The sequence below is a fragment of the Scardinius erythrophthalmus genome (assembly GCF_964197995.2).
Source record: "Scardinius erythrophthalmus genome assembly, chromosome: 6".
In the NCBI taxonomy this organism is placed as follows: Eukaryota; Metazoa; Chordata; class Actinopteri; order Cypriniformes; family Leuciscidae; genus Scardinius; species Scardinius erythrophthalmus.
Genome location: NC_138226.1, coordinates 7,505,424 through 7,523,482, shown reverse-complemented (window position 1 = coordinate 7,523,482; position 18,059 = coordinate 7,505,424). Strand labels below are relative to the sequence as shown.

The 18,059-nt window shown below is 36.7% G+C and overlaps 1 protein-coding gene across 1 annotated transcript; it reads right to left on the bottom strand.

The window, feature by feature from the left end:
• Positions 1-2,833: 2,833 nt before the first annotated feature.
• dnajc10 (DnaJ (Hsp40) homolog, subfamily C, member 10) lies at positions 2,834-17,092 on the bottom strand. Its single transcript, XM_081368796.1, has 23 exons — positions 16,948-17,092; positions 15,946-16,233; positions 15,698-15,863; positions 15,519-15,569; positions 14,798-14,880; positions 14,557-14,688; positions 14,384-14,477; positions 12,849-12,926; positions 12,717-12,760; positions 12,459-12,590; positions 11,833-11,922; positions 11,461-11,571; positions 10,828-10,942; positions 9,568-9,695; positions 9,221-9,337; positions 8,433-8,534; positions 8,174-8,329; positions 6,388-6,521; positions 6,251-6,304; positions 5,736-5,883; positions 5,054-5,176; positions 4,843-4,953; positions 2,834-4,087 (listed from the first exon to the last, which is right to left on the bottom strand). Exons 2-23 carry the CDS (start codon positions 16,141-16,143, stop codon positions 4,076-4,078), a joined length of 2,379 nt encoding a protein of 792 aa, XP_081224922.1. The 5' UTR covers positions 16,144-16,233; positions 16,948-17,092; the 3' UTR covers positions 2,834-4,075.
• Positions 17,093-18,059: the final 967 nt, after the last annotated feature.

The following is an 18,059-nucleotide window of genomic DNA, read 5'->3' as shown; positions in this document are numbered from 1 at the left end:
TGTAAGTACACAACTGCACGAAATATATCACACTGTGCAAGTGATTTTTGGATATTTTATTACAAAAATCTTACATATTATGCTATATATATAAGTCTCGTGAGCCTTAAAGCCTTGTGAAGTCATGTGACATATTTGTGTGTAAAACAGACTGAAATTTAAATCATTATTCACTGATAACCATCCTCTAGTAAAGGGGTCTAACTCCCATGTCGAAAGGACTTTGTTATGGTTCCTCCAGCAGTGATTCTCGTCACACTAGATTCCCTCAGAGCACCACATTCTCCGAAACTTCCACAATTCCATTCTTCAGAGCTATTATGCTTTGTCTTGTGAACTTTGTGTACTAATTGATTCATTACTTGAAAAGATGCTTTTTTCCTCTCAAGGGAGAAGTCCATGCTAATTGCTCAAATACAACCTGCCGTGAGGTTTTGAGGACTGCATACGCTTACAGACGAATCCGTTATGATAAGATCTCTGCAATAAGCAGCCGCATGCTGTTTTTGGATGTTCTGTAAAGCCAATCAGACGCACTGTAGAGCTGTTCACAAAGCCCCAATTATCACGTTTACATTGTCTGGGCAAATAGTTGCTTTACATGTTGGGCATTTTATTTACCTTACGATTAGCACCAAAGACTTCTTCACATCAAACAGAAGACACACACACACACAAAATTATTGGGTACATACCTGGTATATATTATTAGGTGTAATACCTGGTTTCACAGACACGATTGAAGCCTAGTCCCAGGCTAAAATGCATGTTTGAACTGTCTTTTATTCTATTGTTTTGTCACAAGATGCAATCTAGTAATGTTTTTTTTCTAATGCACGTTTAAAAAAGCTATACTTAAATGTCAGAATTTAACTAAAGCCAACCCCTGGCTTAATGTAAGCCCTGCTGTTAAACCAGGCCTTAGAATTCTTGTTTATTTCCCAAAGTGGAACATTTAGCTTTTAAAATGTTTTATTAATTTGGGCAAAAATGTAGCTTGTGGATCAGTGACAAATAAGAATGTCAAAGATAAAAAAAAAAGGTAGTTTAAAACATGCATATACTCTACTTTAAAGTAGTTTAACAGTCAAGTAATATATTAAATATTAATGATAAAATATTTTCCTTGCACTTTGAATAAATATTACTTCACATCTTAACTACAAAGCATTTTAAGGTAAAAAAAAAACATTTCATATTGAATTCTGAATATATTATGAGAACCTGAACTAAATCATTTTTAAATAATAATAATAATACGTTTTAAAATATTTAAAATCGCTTTAGGAAATAACATCAAACTATTGTAAAAATTTTGACTATTTTTTTTAAATCTTTGTGAAGTTACACCCCCTAGACATTTTTACTTTAAAATATCACAAATATTCAAATGACTTTTAATTTGAGCATATTTACCATAAAAGTGGTGCATTCATGTCCTTGTCTGTGAATTTTCGGAATACTATAACTTAATAGATGCAATAAATAAATAAAAATACGTATGTAAATCAAGTCATCAACATCTACAAGACTTTCCCCTTGTCAGTATCTGCATCTGAATTTATAGTCATCAGGGAGCTTTATGGTGGTTTTAGTTGAGTTGTGCACCTGATGGAGAAAAACCATTACACTTGCCACTTGGGCTTCATAAAGCCTTTACGTCGATGTGTGCGAACGTTAACTGCAGCAAAATAAAAGACTACATGAACCTGAAAGTCAATTTTTAAAAAAAGAAAAAGAAAAAGTATTATTTTGGTGTGATATTTTAATTAAAAAAAAGTATAAAATTATAATCAGGTTATAAATTTCACAACACATTTTTATGATTGTCCAAAATGACGTTGGTTTTTAAAAGCATATAGTGTGTGTTTTCCGTGAACTCTAGTGTTCCTCTCGTTAAAAACCACATTGTGGTTACAAGGTGCTACAACGCGCTGACGCCAGAACTGGGAAAAGCGCTGCCAGCTGAGAGAGCCTGTCCAGCGGCCCCAGGTGGGATTTTTCCACCTCAGAATGAAAGAAAATAAACACGTAGCGATCCCGCAGGGTCGCCCAGTTCCCCGGGAATCACCAGGGCAACCGCAGCTCTGGGAACACTGCCTCACCTGGGCAGGACGTTCACACGCTTCCCATGATTCCTTTCCAATGTTCTCTAATGGTCAAAATGACCTTGAACAATTATTACTGAACCTTGCTTTAATTTGGGGTGTGCTGCTTTTTTATGGGCTTCTCCCCACCCTGCGTGTTCCCCATGATTTCATAAGCGCTGGATGGGACCCGTCGGTTAGGGGGGTACGGTGGGGTCACGCCGCCGAGGGATTTTCTTCCAGCGCCCGCATGCGAGAGGCCCGTGCGAGCTTTCATCCAAGGTAAGCAGCGTGTCCTTGGTGTCCGCGCGGGGGTGAGCCCTGTTCCAGCGCCCATGCCAGGACACACACTGCGCACTATGATGGGAGCTCCTCACACTGACAAGGGGAAGAAAAGAGTTTGATGTGTTGCCACAGTAGAGATTGTCTGCTTAATATCTGCTAACACTTTATTTTGATGGTCCCCATCTTATAGTTATTCTGTTTGTGAATACTACTGACTAGAAGTAACTTTGCAACTACATGTCAACTATCATCAGTCATTATGATTAGAGTATTAGTAGACTGTCTGCTGAATATCTGCCAACACTTTATTTTGATGGTTCCCAAACAGACATTATACTGACTATAAGTAACTTGGCAAGTAAATGTCCACTAACCATAACCCAACAGTCTCTACTAATACTCTAATGTTGACATGTAGTTGCAGTTACTTATAGTTAGTAGAATGTCTAAAGTGGACCATTGAAATAAAGTTAAACCATGAAAAAACTAGATTTATGGCCCTATTATGCTGTAGATGCAACATGTACCAGCAGACCATGCTAACCAGCCAAACCTTGAACCTGGTGCTCATTCATATCTTAATAAACCATTTACATAAATCTTAATGGAATATGTGCAAATAGAAGGGGGATAAAGCCTGTATAATTCAAAGAGTTGGGACTTAAAACAATGGTTATAAAAACATTACATTACTGATAACATAAAGGGACCAACTTCACATTCAACTTAAAGTAATTTTTAGAAATTTGGGACAATATTTAGCCATTTCTCAGCGAATATTAGAAATATAGTTAATATGTGCTATACAGAACTTGTTTAATTAAACCTCTATATTGAAAAACAACAGTGTAACTCAGTCAAAACAGCCAGTAACAAAATATCAGAAATAACTATTTAGCATAAACAGGGCATTGTGTCATGTTCATATAAGATGTTGTTTCTACAAAACAATAGTGAATATCCCTCAATTCAATTCAATTCAATTTAACAGGCCTTTGAAAACTTGATGTTTAATCACTGCCTCCTAGTGGCCACCTGAAGAACATTCACACACCTTTAATAGAGAAATATCAGTAAACAAAGTAAAAAAAAAAAAAAAAAAGGGGGAGGTGTATTCTACAAAGAATCTCTTCAAACAAATATAGCTGCTAGTAACTAAAATGGTTAAAAGAAGAACAAATAAAACAGAACATATCTATCGCCAGTGTAGTGTTATGCTTAACAACAAACTCCATGATAGTTCTAGAAGCACGTTATAAGTAGTCTTCAAAAAAAAAAAAAAATAGAAATACCAAGTAAAATACAACTCTCTTAAAATTCTTTACATTTTACCAGACCGTTTAATCACAGAAATCCAATTGAAAATGGAGAAGCTGTGAGAAAATACATCTATTGATACAGACTCTGTAAGGAAATGAAGACACTTTATGACAGTACATTCATAGATTACAGAGGATCATAAATAATTGCACTGTGGTGACCTGTCCTTGAATCAGTAACACATTCAGAGGTGCATTTTGAATTCTGATTCCCTCCTCAAACCCTTCTCTGAAGCAGTCGAGGTGAGGTCCTTTCTACAGTTCATTTGGCAGTCAAAAACCTCAAACAAATCTCTCGCGCTCATCAAAGTGAGTTCATGAGTGTGCGTTTTCTTCCATCACTATCACCACATTCAACAGCTTCTGTGGATCGCAAGATGTGTCCTATAGTTCATCCTGTAGGGAAGGAAATGAAAAAGATGCTATGAATAAAAACGCTGACTTTTTTAAAAAAGGGCTGCGCGATTAATTGTACGTCTTTTGAAATATGATTCTGGCTTTCAACGATTATGAAAACAGGATAATCAAGATAAAATTAGCTACATTTGAGCTACATTTGTGCTGGGAAAAATCTGCTTATTCATTGGACATTGGACTTTTAATCACTTTACTTCCTGCCTAGAGGCTTGCTTCTCTGAATGGCGATTGGTCGAGCTCTCAAATGGGTGGGATTTTGTAACAAATGGCCAGTGATTGAAGGGGCAATACATATATCAGTCAGTTAGTAGAAATGTGTTGTGATTTGGCATTTCAGTTGAACTCAATCAATATATTAATTTATTTTCTCACCTTTTACATTTTTTTTAATTGTTTGTCAGATTAAAGTTCAAGGAAATCCACTGTTAAAGTTTCTTTAAAAATCTTTTTTAATCAATGAATAATCATGTTCATTGTGATCTCAACACTAACCAAAATAATCGTGATTATGATTTGCTGTAATTCAGCATCCCTATTTTAAATAATAATAATAATAATAAATTGGATTGTCACAGCAAAATTTTTCAGATTCAACATGAGATTAATTTTAATTTAAGAGTTTCATTTTAACCTTGCGTTTTGTGTTTTTCCATGTCAAACTATTCAGTTCGGATCATAGCAAAATTATTCCTAAAACAAAAGTAGTGAGAGCCAATAGGCAGCGAGTATCTTACTTTAAGTTTGGAGGACTTTCCCTGTAACGCTAGTTGCTTGAGTCTCTGTCGGAGAACGTCCGCGATGACGGTGGCATCTTTGCTGTTAATATGCTCTCCTCCATGATCTCGCTACAAGAGGTTGGGACACAAAGATAGAGAGGTTTGAGTAGGTACAGAAATAACCCAGAGAGCACCTGAAACAATACGATGGCCAGCGCTTGTGCCGTACCCGTGTGGTGCCCAGGTGGGGGTAGAAGCGGACAGTGGGGTAAGCCTTGATCCCAGCGCTCTGGCAGGTCTGGTAGTGTGCCTGACAGTCCACTTTACCAGCTCGCACAGTTCCCTTCATCATCTGCAGACGGGAGGAATAGATGACTGATGCTTTGAATTATTCACGATCAGAGCACCTGCACTGATTGAAGCTAGTCAAGAGCCTGTGAAAATGTTCCTGTGCTGCATTTTTTTAAATTACAATTGCACTTTTTACAGCATTTTTAATTTTCTATTTGAGTGAAAAGTCTAAACTGAATCAGCCTTTTGCTTTAATGACTGCAGCACTAGAGCTGACATGAACAAAACCTGATGATCACGTTCTCCAGCATGATTTGAGAACGACCCAAAGACAATCTTGAGATTACACAGATACACAAAACTACAAAATAAGCAAGTGCAAACTTGGTTCAAAGACAAAGGTACAAGACGTGTACTTCAATCACATGAAGCGCTGCAAATGACAGTTTCAAATTAAAAATGGAGAAATAAAATGTGTGTATATATAAACTTTAATCTTTCTTTAAAAACACAAGTATGAAGTTACAGTTTGTATGTTAAGTTTTTAGAGTTTAATTGTGAAAAGACTTTGCGAGGAGGGTAAATGTTCTATGTCAGATGTCTTCACAAATTAGTCTTACCCTGGCAAGAACTTCAAACTCAGGGGCAAATTGCTGGCATGGGCCACACCATGGGGCGTAGAAATCCAACACCCAGTGATCCTTCCCTCCCAAAACCTTTCTCTTAAAGTCCTCAGGTGACAGATCCACTGAGGCACGAGGCAGCGAGCTACGGACAGAAGACACCATGGGTTAGAGGTTATGTAATATAGCTCTGCCTACATAGACAGCTTTCTGACAGAAATGGAACCAAAAGTGACTAGTTTGTAACTCTGTAGTTAGGCAGCAACTTTAATTCAGTTGAGTTTTACGTTAGCATGTTGCTAAGGTAATGACACAATGCACTGCGTACAACAATAGCTAGGCTAATTAAAAAAAATTGGCTTAGTTGTTATAAAAGCTACAAGCTAAAGTTGTATTGAAATTATTGAATCAAGTATCTTGCATGCTTACCGAAAACTATTAAATCAAATAGTATAAGCTGATTAAAACGCTGGCGAATTTATGGATATTTTGTGAAAATTAATCCAGCTCACCTCAAGGCCCAAGACTTGAGTGAAAAGGCATCCCGGTGCCATCCATTGTAGCTCCTGTTAACAATGGGAGAGAAACGCAAAACCTGTTGAACTGAGGTGTAATTGTATATGAGGTAGGGAATGTAGAGTACACTCACTGGTACTGGTCTCTGCGGTTGCTGTTCTGAGGGAACAGGCGGATCTCTGGGTAAGCTCGGACACTCTCGCTCTGGCAGAACGCGTGGTCTCTCTGGCAGTCGACTGTTCCCACGTTTACAATCCCACTCAGCATCTAGAGCAGACACAGCAATAGGGTAGTTATGATCATGACTTTTGCAAACAATTACTTGTCAAATGACTGCAATAAATTGTCTTTTTTTATTCACGTGAAGTGTAAGCTTAAAATGGATACATACACCTTAAGAAAAAGTCACATGGAACTTGGAAATATTTAAAATTACTACCTTTGAGGCTTTGCAAAACAAATATTGCACGGGTTAAAGGAGAACTTGGTAACTTTTTTAACTTAATAAAACTGTCTAGAAATCATTTGGATGGTTAAACAACCTGTTCTGGTGATTCTGGTGACTTTCCCCGCTCCCCCCAGCGTTCCCAGGCGGAAAACCAACCTTGCAACTTGGGGACTAGCGTCCCGGCAAAATAGAAATTGGAAGTCTCGTGAGAAGCGGGAACAAGAACGAGAACGAGCGCGAAACACGAATCGCTTTACGGCAATTCAACATAAACACACACGCATGTATGATGTATTACCAGATTACCCACCTCGGTAGACAAAGCTCCACACGATTCAGTTGGCTTGCTCCGACCAAAACAAACGCACATGAGCAGCGGTAGAGAGGGGGAGGAGGCCGCCGCAAGTGAGTTTTTTACGACCGTGTTGTGACATATACGCCCCCCCACAGCTGTAGGGGGAGCTCGTGGGGAAAACATGCGACAACAAAAGGGAAAATCAGCGAAGAAGTGACTAGAGTTCGCTAGAGTTGCCGAGTTCTCCTTTAAAATGATATGAGTAATATTACAAATACTAAATATTATATACAATTAAATATAAATGCTTAAATCTAAATATTTAAAATATTTAAAAATATTTAAAACATTAAATAATAAAGAAAACAAAATATTTTAGGCAAATTTGACTTCTCAGATTTTTTAATCTAGTACAATTACAATTATTATTATTGGTTATACTGAACTTGAGAATAGTATTAAGCCAAGCTGATCTACTATTCAAACAGATGGAGTGCAGTAATAAAATCAAAGGGCACTTCAACTATAATAACTAATAATGTATTAGTTCAGGGGTGTGCATACTTATCCAGTTAGGTTATTATAAGTTTTTAGTTATTTGTTTCATATTTTTACATAGCAAAAACCAGCTATTTAACAGTGGTATGAAGACTAAATCATGTGCTTGATCAATATAAAATATATAACTATAATAAAACAAAAATATTACAATATAATAATAATATTAATGATTATGTTTTAATTGGTATAATAGTTAATAATAGTAAACTAGATTTCATATGAACATTCAGGATCTTAAGACTGCTTTTAAACTTAAGATGAAGGAAGACCTTTTAGTTTTTGTTTGTATTTTGATTTTTTTTTTTTTATTACCTTTTGGACAAAATCTCCGTGTCCTTTACACAGATCTTTACACAAATGAGTGAAAGTGCACCCAAAATGCTTAATTACTTTCATGGCATTTCTAGTATTTGCATGAAATTTTGTGAAAATGTCAAAAATAAATGGCAAGTGCACAATGATTGTGGTTATCGCAAATCACGATTAAAATCATGGACAGTTAAATTTGTGGACAAGTGCTTTAAAAGGGCTTTCACGTCAAGATCATATACAGCTGCAAAAAAACGTAAAAAGTAAAAAAGTGTAACAGCCAGTATGATATTTGAGGGCAGATACCCGTGCCATTCTCCTCCACTCAGGCAGCAGGGCCTGGCAAGGGCCACACCACGGCGCGTAGAAATCCACCATCCATGTCTCTGAGGACTTGCGTCTCTTCACCAGCTCTTGGAATGACTCAGGGGTCAAAGTCACCACTACAGGGTTCACAAGGTCCTGCAATAGACACAATCTATTTCATCTAAACATATGCGTGTATGAATTATGAATGAGAGTATGAAGAAGTGTAACCGTAATCTGTGCCTCAGCCCTTTCTCACCTCTATGAACTCCAGGATGCCGTCTGCAGAGTGATGGCCCTCGTACTCATGAATGCTGGACTTGTTGAAGATTACAGTTGTTGGATATGCATGAATGTTGTACTGAAGAAGGGAAAGATGCAAGAGATGAGAACCGGCTGTCACCTTCATACTCAGGTAAAATAAACGTATTTATATACAATGAAAAATCTAAAATAATCATAAATGAAAAATAAACAATGTCAAAGGCAATGCGAGGCAGGAATATCTCAGGAAGTGCAGGAAGATAGGGAGTGTTTGAAACTGGTTAAAAAAATATAACAAGAACAACAATTATAATAAAATTTTAATAAGTTATTATTACTAATTATTATTGATTATAATATATATTAATAATTACTAATATAATCAATAACAATAATGATAATAATACTAAATTATTATAAGTTAAATATTTTTGCAATTTTGCAATTTTACCATATAAGAAACATGCTTCATTTTTATAAAGTGTTTTACGATTTAGTTGCTAGTGGCACAGAAATGGCACCCTTCACTTGTAAGCAATTTGAAGGGAAAGTAACACATAAGTCAAATGCTGTGGTTTCCTGTTGCAAAGATTCAGCAGGTTTTACGATGATTCTATAAATAGATCTGTTAAATAAGACAGGAAGCCAATGAGAATCTCAATCCCTCAAACATGCTCTGCAAGAAACCACATTATTATGCTAGAAATACTGAGCACATAAGCCATCATGCCCAATCTACTGTCAAATTCTGCAATGTTTGAGCAAAGGAGAGCATCTCAGTACCATGTTGCAGAGCCCCTCGTGCACGGTGCAGTCTAGAGTCCCAAACTTCAGCTGTCCAAAGAGCTGGACGGAGGCTTTTCTCAACTCAGGGAGAAGAGCTCGACATGGCGGACACCACTGTAGGACAGAATAATTAATTACGTATAATAAAGAAGCTACATTTCAAACACAAATCCAAATTATGCTTTTAATGTATGAATTTCACACTGTGTCAGTAATGTTCACTGTGCTCGCCTCCGCAAAATCATTTCTCACCCTACTGAGTTTGATGTATCAAGGAAGTTACCATGGTAATGTAAGTATGTGCTTAGCAGAAAATCATTAGTGTTCAAATGGAGGCAACTCACAGGAGCGAAGAAATCAACCAGCCAGGGCTCCTTCTCATGGCTGGGGAAGTTCTCAGGCCTGAGGGTGGTGACGTGGGCATTCACGCTCTCTTTTGCAAAGGCCACAACGTTGTAAAGGGCATCCTTACCTGAAGATTTAACACAAAGTACAAATCACAAACATTTTAGACCAATACCAAACTAAATTTGACCAATTTGGATGAATGTTTACAGGTTTTAATGTCTTTTAACCCTCGGATACAGGACATCTTTAAAATAAATTTTTAGCCATTCAGGGAGTGTAGTTACATCCAAACCACTTTTGACATTTACTAACTACATTACCGTTTACGTTTGGGGGTTAGAATTTTTTTTTAAAGAAATTAATACTTTTATTCAGCAAGGATCAAAACTGTCAGTAAAGAAATGTATGTTTCAAAAAAGTATATTTCAAATAAATGCTGATCTTTTGAACTTTCTATTCATCAAAGAATAAAAAAAATGTATCACTGTTTCCACAAAAATATTAAGAATCACATCGGTTTTCAACACTGATGATAAATGTTTCTTAAGCAGCAAATCATTATATTAGAATGATTTCTGAAGGATCATGTGACACTGAAGACTGGAGTAATGAGGCTGAAAATTCAGCTTTGATCACAGGAATAAATTGCATTTTAAATGTATATTAAGGTAGAAAACAGTTCTTTTAAATTGGAATAATATTTCACAATGTGAGTGAACATATAGAGATGTCTTTCAAAAATATAAAAAAAAAATCTTATCTCAAAATTTTGAAAGGAAAGTGTATATGATCGTCCTCTTCATGTGCCATTGTATATTTATGACAACAAATTCAACATGACTGCTCTCTTTCTCGTGTGTGTGTGTGTGTGTGTGTGTGTGTGTGTGTGTGTGTGTGTGTGTGTGTGTAACTCAAAATACAAATAAAGAGATTTGGAGTGATTATATTTTTGTTTTAATGTATAAGCAAGCATTGAAATATTTGGTAACACTTTATTTTAAGGTGTTCTTGATGTACTTACTATAGTAAATTATGTATAATTACAAGTAACTAAACCAAACCCTAACCATAACTCTATGGTAAGTACATGTAGTTAAGTAATATTACTTAGTACTTATTTGAGTAAGTGCAATGTAACTACAGTATGTCACCTTAAAATAACCCAATATTTACTTGAATAATTAATGCATCAGAGGGCTAAAACACACTTGTTTTTGTTATTTAGAACCAGAATATTAAGTCTTACTAAAACTCACCATGGTAAATTTCAAAATCATGAATTCCAACCCCTTTAAAAACAGCCACACAGGGCTTCTGTATATACAGAGAAGCACACAGCTCTAAATCTGAGACGCAGTCCACCTTCCCCACCTGTGCAAACAGATGAACGCAATGAATCCAACACAACAGCACCATATACCAGAACTCATGTGACCTATGTACTGCATAAAACAACAGTAAAAACAGCAAATGTTCGGTCACCATTTACTCGCTCATGTTGTTCTAAACCTGTACGATTTTCTGCCTCAAAAAATAGGTGAAAGCACCATGAAAGTACTATATAGTAGTCCATACGACTTACCTAAAGTTGTTCAAAGCCATACGATAGCTTTATGTGAGAAACAGACTGAATTTCAGCTTCAAAACACTAGGATTATATTGCGCACAAGTCATACAAACGACTTTTATGGTGCTTTTGGGGTCCTTTTTGCAGCTTGATATGGTAACAAGCAGCATGACCACTCTTCAAAATTACTACTTTAGTGTTTCATGGACAAAGGTCAGTCATACGGGTTTGGAACAACATGAGCAGAAGTAATCATTACTTTTTTAAGTTAACTCTAAATAAAATCAGGAAAGTCAAGAAAAAAAGAAAAGAAATCAAGAACCTGTATGTTAGAGTCCTTTAGAAGAGCTTTTAGTTTTTTATACTCATGTGTTGCCAAATTGTTGTGTCCAAAGGAGAAACTGATGAGCCATCGATGATGAGCCAATTTATGCTGAAATTACAAAATCAGAAAAAAAAAAAAACAACAACCCTGATCATTAGTAGGGCATCTTTCATGACATTCCCAAACAGATGCACATAATTATGCCACGCAATCCTATTTCATCCAGCGCGTCAGTTACTGTGTAAACAGTGATACTGCAGGTAGTTCAGGGTGCGGTACAGGACTACGTTCAGTTCAGTGCAAACAACTCTTCTTGTACAGCTTTTCCTTGTTCTTATGATCTTCATTAAAAGTCACTTGCATGCTTACCTCAAAGCTGCTCTTTGTAAGAATCTCCAGGTCAGGCAGATGCTGCAACACTTGTGCATATATATCTCGAGTATCCAAACTCTGGATAAACTGCAAAGTTAATAAAATCAAAATGAAAACCAGGAACTACTACAACTGGATAGGATGCAATATTTAGGGTATGTTTACACAACAACAATGCAGTAAAAACAGAAATATGTTTAAAGTTTAGCGTACAGACGACAACGTTGTCAAAATGATCTCCGTCCACACGGATCCACAAAAACGACTAAAAACGCTGTATTGTGCATGCCAGGTCAGTAGTTGGTGATTACACTTTGTAAAGAAACACTACACGCCTGCGCACGGATGCATTCTTCTACTGTATACAAACAGTAAAACTACGCTTTGCTGGAGAAGCGTTAATAAACCTCACTGAACACGTAATACACATGCGCGCATGACGTGACCGTTTTCACAAATTCGCGTTTTTGTAGTTTACACAGAGACAATAATGGTATTGTTTTCAAAAACATGCACTTTGGAACCCGTTTTTATTTTCAGATCCCCAAAACTGTTGTCGTATTAATGAATGGCCAAAAAGCATAAAGTGTAATGTAAACACCCCCTTAGAAGAAGTTCCCTACCAATACGCTGCCTTTCTGAGCAAGGGAACTGCCAGGGGGAAAGAGGGCCGTTGTGCTAGTGGTGATCTCAAAGCTCTCACACAAATCTGCTTGTTTGGAGCAATCCATCCATCCTACATTGACCAGACCGTCCTGTAGAGAGAAACATGTTCATTCATGCTCACGAGACAATAGAAACATGTTCATTCATGCTCACGAGACAATAGTTGATTGATACTTGAATTGAATCTGGTTAAACATGATCAGCTCAACGCTTACCAGCATTCCAGCTAGCTTCCGTCTTGTCTGAGGTTCCAGACAATCTATGAACATTTGTTTTTTTTTTCATTTTAGTGATATTTTAAGAAAACATTGTGCATTTTTAACCTTAAGGTTCAGTAGCTGTCTCACCCCCAGTGTCTGCACAGAAACTTATCAACCAGCCGATTCTTTCAGCAAATGCCCGATCAATCTCGTTGGAAATGTTCCCTGAAAATGAACATTTTCAGCATAAATCAGTACAGGCAGTACAACATAAAAGACTAAACAAACGTAATGTTATATTAATACTTTATATAAATACATTACAACAATATATTTCACATTACTTTAATGAATATAAGAGTTTTTTTTTTACATTACTGTAATAGGAATTGGGAGCAAACATGCCTACATTTTCATAAAAATAATTGCAATGGAAAAAAAATTCTTTATACACAGTATAATTTCTTATTTTTTTCGTTTGAATTTAAGGATAAACAGTAGTAAATGGAGTGAAAAGGTATCTAAACACACCAAATTGCACAAAAAGGAAAAGTATTCATTTAGGGGTCACGACATGGATTTTTAATAAATTATTTTAATGTGTTCCATGAGGTTCACTTATAATGTTACGTTTTTTGCACAAAAAAAACAAATATATAAAAGTGGGAAAACTATTATTTTCAACCCTCATTCTGACCCTGTTTGAAAGATCCATTTTTTAAAGGAATAGTTTTACTCACATAATTCCATAATTTCCCATAATTTACTCACCCTCAAACCACCCCATCTGACTTTCTTCTTTCAGCCGAATACAATCAGAATTATATTAAATAATATCCTGACTCTTCCCAGCTTTGTAATTGCATTTAAAAGTATTTGAAGCTCCAAAAAGCTCATCCATCCATCATAAAAGTAATCCATACCACTCCAGTGGGTAACAAATGCCTTCTGAAGCAAAGCGATGGGTTATTGTAAGAAAAATATCCATATTTAAAACTTGGTTTTCACAGGAGGCATCTATTCTAACCTAAGCTTAAGCTATGCCTACGTCATACGTCGGGTCAAAGGTCACCCTTCCGTCGGGATTCGACTTTCTACTGAATGCGCGTACGGCCATTGCCAGAAGCCAGTGATTATAGTTTATAAAGTTTCATATATGGATATTTTTCTCGCAAAAACCCATCACTTCACTTCAGAAGGCCTTTATTAACCCACTGAAGAATTACTTTTTTTGCATTACTGTAACCAGAATTGGAAGGAAACTTGCTTACATTTTCATAAAAATAATAATTTTCCACATAATTGGATACAGTGTATCCATTGTCATTGATTATAATGGGTTCTATTTACTTTTAACACATCCAGTGTAGGCAAATGTCAGTGACTGAATGCCAGTGGGCGGGGCCTATGGTGCGATGATGTATAACTATTCATCGATGTCTTGCTCTGGAGGCAGGCACACGCAAATGTATTTGCCCATGTGACGCTACAAATTCCACAATATCCAAATGAGTCATTTTTGGAGACTGATTAAATAAATGCTTTGTTTATAATGAGGAGGATGCTTTAAAATTGCAGGATGTTTTAATGGAACAAAGACCTCTTATTTGTCAAAAGATCAAGGCAAATGTCATGACCCCTTTAACATACATTTATAATAATAAAAAATAAAAATAAAAGACCTTGCCATAGTTCCGTCACTTTGCTCTTCACAAACTGCATTGCAAATTTGGTGAGGCTTGATTTTGTTCTGTCGCCATAGTATTTCTCTGGATTCTGTTGGCATGATTACATTTATATTTTAGATTATACACATCTTATGTATCACAAGCTGATAGAGACAGAATGTCCTCACCATTCCCGTTCTGAACACATAGAGGCTTGGGTAGCTGCTGATACCTTTGCTACGACACAACATGCCATTATCACCGCAGTTCACGGCAGCGATCCGAATCACACCGTCCATTTCCTTAGCGAACTCCCGCCACTGTGGGGTGCGTTCACTTGTCAGTCAAATCAACTACAGTACCCAGAACAATTCTGAATTGTGTGCTCTGAGGAGGAAGTGACTAAGAGGAGAAAATAAAGTTACGCACCGTGGGGGCAAGCTCGTGACAGTGCGAGCAGCGTGGGAAATAGAAATTCACAAACCAGACCTCTCCAGAATTTACAGCTGCATCTGTGGAAAAAGACAAAACCGGTGTCACAACACTCTGCCATTTGCAAAACAGGTTAGGCCTCTATTTGAATATCCCAAGATCAGCTGAAAAGAGATGAAGGGAAATTCTCAGGTCATATCTCTCCCCAAATTCAAAATAAAAAACAAATTTTGTATAAAGAAAATATAGTCTTTTAGCCTTTTATGTATTATTATTTTAAACATAATACCTTTCCAATTCTTCAAGTAATAAAAGAAAACTCATTGATACAATGTGAAATATAAATTTTAGCAGCATTTAATATGTGCTAAATTAAATACCTTTTCTGTAATATAGTAAAAGATTATTAGTGACCTCTAGAGACTAATGACAATCACCATTAACAATATTGAAAATTGCACAAATGAAAATATAAAGTAAACGTCTGGATGCATAATTTGAAAAACTGGGAAATGTCATGGAAATGTTGTCACACTGCAGAAATTCTTAATTATCTTTAAAAATATAATGCATTTTTTATCTTTTGATTTTGGGGTGAAATATGGATAACCTGGACATTTTTTTCATGAGATTCAGTCCAGCACACAGACGCCATTTTCCATTTGCTTAGAAATACAATATAACCGCATAATCAGCGTGATTTAAGATGATAACTTACCAAAGTCCCCTCTGTCTAGCGTAGTAATTTCTGGATCATCATCATAAATTCCTGAAAAACACAACTTTGTGGTTTTTCTCCAATGTAGAGACTTGTACGGCATATCTACACATTTCCTTTTGTATTATTACACTATGAAATAACATCCACATAGAACATAACGTAGAGAACTAAATTACCAAAATCATATCTGTAATAGTTCCAGCTTTCATATCTTCCTCCTTGCTGTTCATCTTGCAGGCCCTTCTCTCCATACTTGTCGTATTTCTTCCTCAAGTCCTCGTCCTTCAACACCTCATAGGCACGATTGATCTTCAAGAAATTGTCGTGGGCCGTTTCATCGTTCTAAAAAGACAATAGCAGCGTTCTCAGAGTGTCACAAGAAAGGAGGACAGTCTTGTTGGCATGCCATAATAAAGCTACTCACAGGGTTTTTATCTGGATGCATTGTGAGAGCAAGCTTTTTGAAAGCCTGCCGAATCTCACGCGTACTGGCCTCTCTCGAGATACCTAACAACTTGTAGTAATCTTCATCGGAGGAAATGGAAACGAAAAGCCATACTGCGATGAAGGCAAACAGCAATGACTTCCTCGAAAGTCTCAAATGATTTTGGAATGACTCCATTGTTGAAAGTTGTTGTTGATGCAGATCTTCAGTGTTTCAAGGTTGGAGAACTGCTTACAGGAGTGTGATGATCATCCTGAATTGATAAGCCTTGAAAGTGAGAGTGAAGAAGAAAGAGAAAGAGAAGAGATCTCAAATAAACATGTAGCCTAGGTGTTTACAGAGGGCGGAGCAACTTTCTCATGCCATCTGAAATAATTCACATCACTCTAACCATTCTTTATACATATATATATATATATATATATATATACCATTACTACATTATTAAATAAAATAATATCTCAATCTCAATTATCATTACTGTAATACAAAACATAATACAGTAAATACATAATAATTAAAGGCAGTTCAACGAATACTACAATGATTTATACTTGTTTACAACTTAATACATACATATATACTTACAGTAGTCATGACACATATACATAAATATATAAAACGTACATTACAAACATAATATTTTAATCGCCGTTGCCTGAAACTCATTTACAATCAGTAAATGAAAGCTTTAGGAGTGTGTGGTGATCAGCTCTGGTTAGGTGTGCAAAGCTAAAGCTGCAAACTAGCATGAGACTAGTCGGTATAGTATAACAGTTCACATTTAGATCCATACTTAAACGGTTTTAATTCATTTTTGTGTGTTAGTGAATGAGTTGATGTGAGATTACAGAATATGTTAGATTATCAGCAGGCTAATCACCGCATTCCGGTCCTAAACTTTTGATCAAAAGCCACAAGTGACTCCTCGAGATAAATGTAAGTAACATTAGCACCTGTATTCAGATACGATAGTCTCACCTGTTCTTAAATTCTCTTTATTACTCCACCAGTTCTGCCCTAATGCATGATCTTATTCGCCGAATCACCGGTGTGACTGCAACAGTGTGAAGCAAGCGGCCGAAAGAGAACAACAATCCCCCGGAAGTACGTAATTTTTCAAAATAAAAGAAGTTCAGAATCAGAAAGAGCTTTATTGCCTAGTGTGCTTGCACACACAAGGGATTTTTATTGGGACTGAAGCTTCCAGTGCACACATACAAATACAACAACAAGAAACATAGTAATAAAAAAAATAAGAATGCAATCTAAAAGTATAAAGACACAATCAGGTTTAGTCATAATAAGATTATGAACATTACAATAATATGAATAAATATCAACTGGGTTTACAAAGATATTGCTCTAAGCAGCAGGGTATAGCACAGGGTTTAAACTGTTTAAGAGGGAAATGGCCTGTAGGAAGAAGCTGTTTCTGTTGCACCAATAATCCTCTCAGCAGTCCGGACTGTCTGTTGTAGTCTCCGCATGTCTGATTTTGGTAGCTGAACCAAACCAGACAGTTATAGAAGTGCATAGAACAGACTCAATGACGGTTGAGCTGAGAAGAACCGTGTCAGCAGCTCCTGTGGCAGGTTGAACTTCCTCAGCTGGCGAAGGAAGTACAACCTCTGCTGGGCCTTTTCACAATGGATCCAAAATCACCCCCCTAAATCCTCAACGTTAGTCCACTAATACAGTTCACTTGAAGGAGTGGATAACAAAACGAGTGAGTGAATTCGGACAGCCGTTGAGTGTGCATCGGCTGTACACACACTCGTTATTGTAGTGCAATGTGGGATAGAATGAGTGCATTCGATAACGTCCACTATAGTTTCGGACACCACTACAATTGGCTGTCCCCTAAAATAATACCCTATTTGAGGGTAAAGGGGGTGATTTCGGATTTAGCCAATGTGATTGTCTCACTTCAGGTCCTGAGAGATGGTGGTGCCCAGGAACCCGAATGACTCCACTACTTCCACAGTGCTGCTCATGATGGTGAGTGGGGGTAATGCTGAGCACAGTTTTGAGCATGTTCAGCTCTAGGTTATTATGACTGCACCAGACAGCCAGTTGTTGATCTAAAGGGT

What these genes read in the sequence shown, in the direction of transcription:
- dnajc10 (XM_081368796.1), bottom strand. Translation starts at nt 16,143, where the DNA reads ATGGAGTCATTCCAAAATCATTTGAGACTTTCGAGGAAGTCATTGCTG. An exon ending in AGTGACGGAACTATGGCAAG is followed by an intron (nt 12,927 to 14,383) that starts GTCTTTTATTTT and finishes GTTCATTTTCAG; the next exon opens with GGAACATTTCCAACGAGATT. An exon ending in TAAAGGACTCTAACATACAG is followed by an intron (nt 10,943 to 11,460) that starts GTTCTTGATTTC and finishes CTGTTTGCACAG; the next exon opens with GTGGGGAAGGTGGACTGCGT.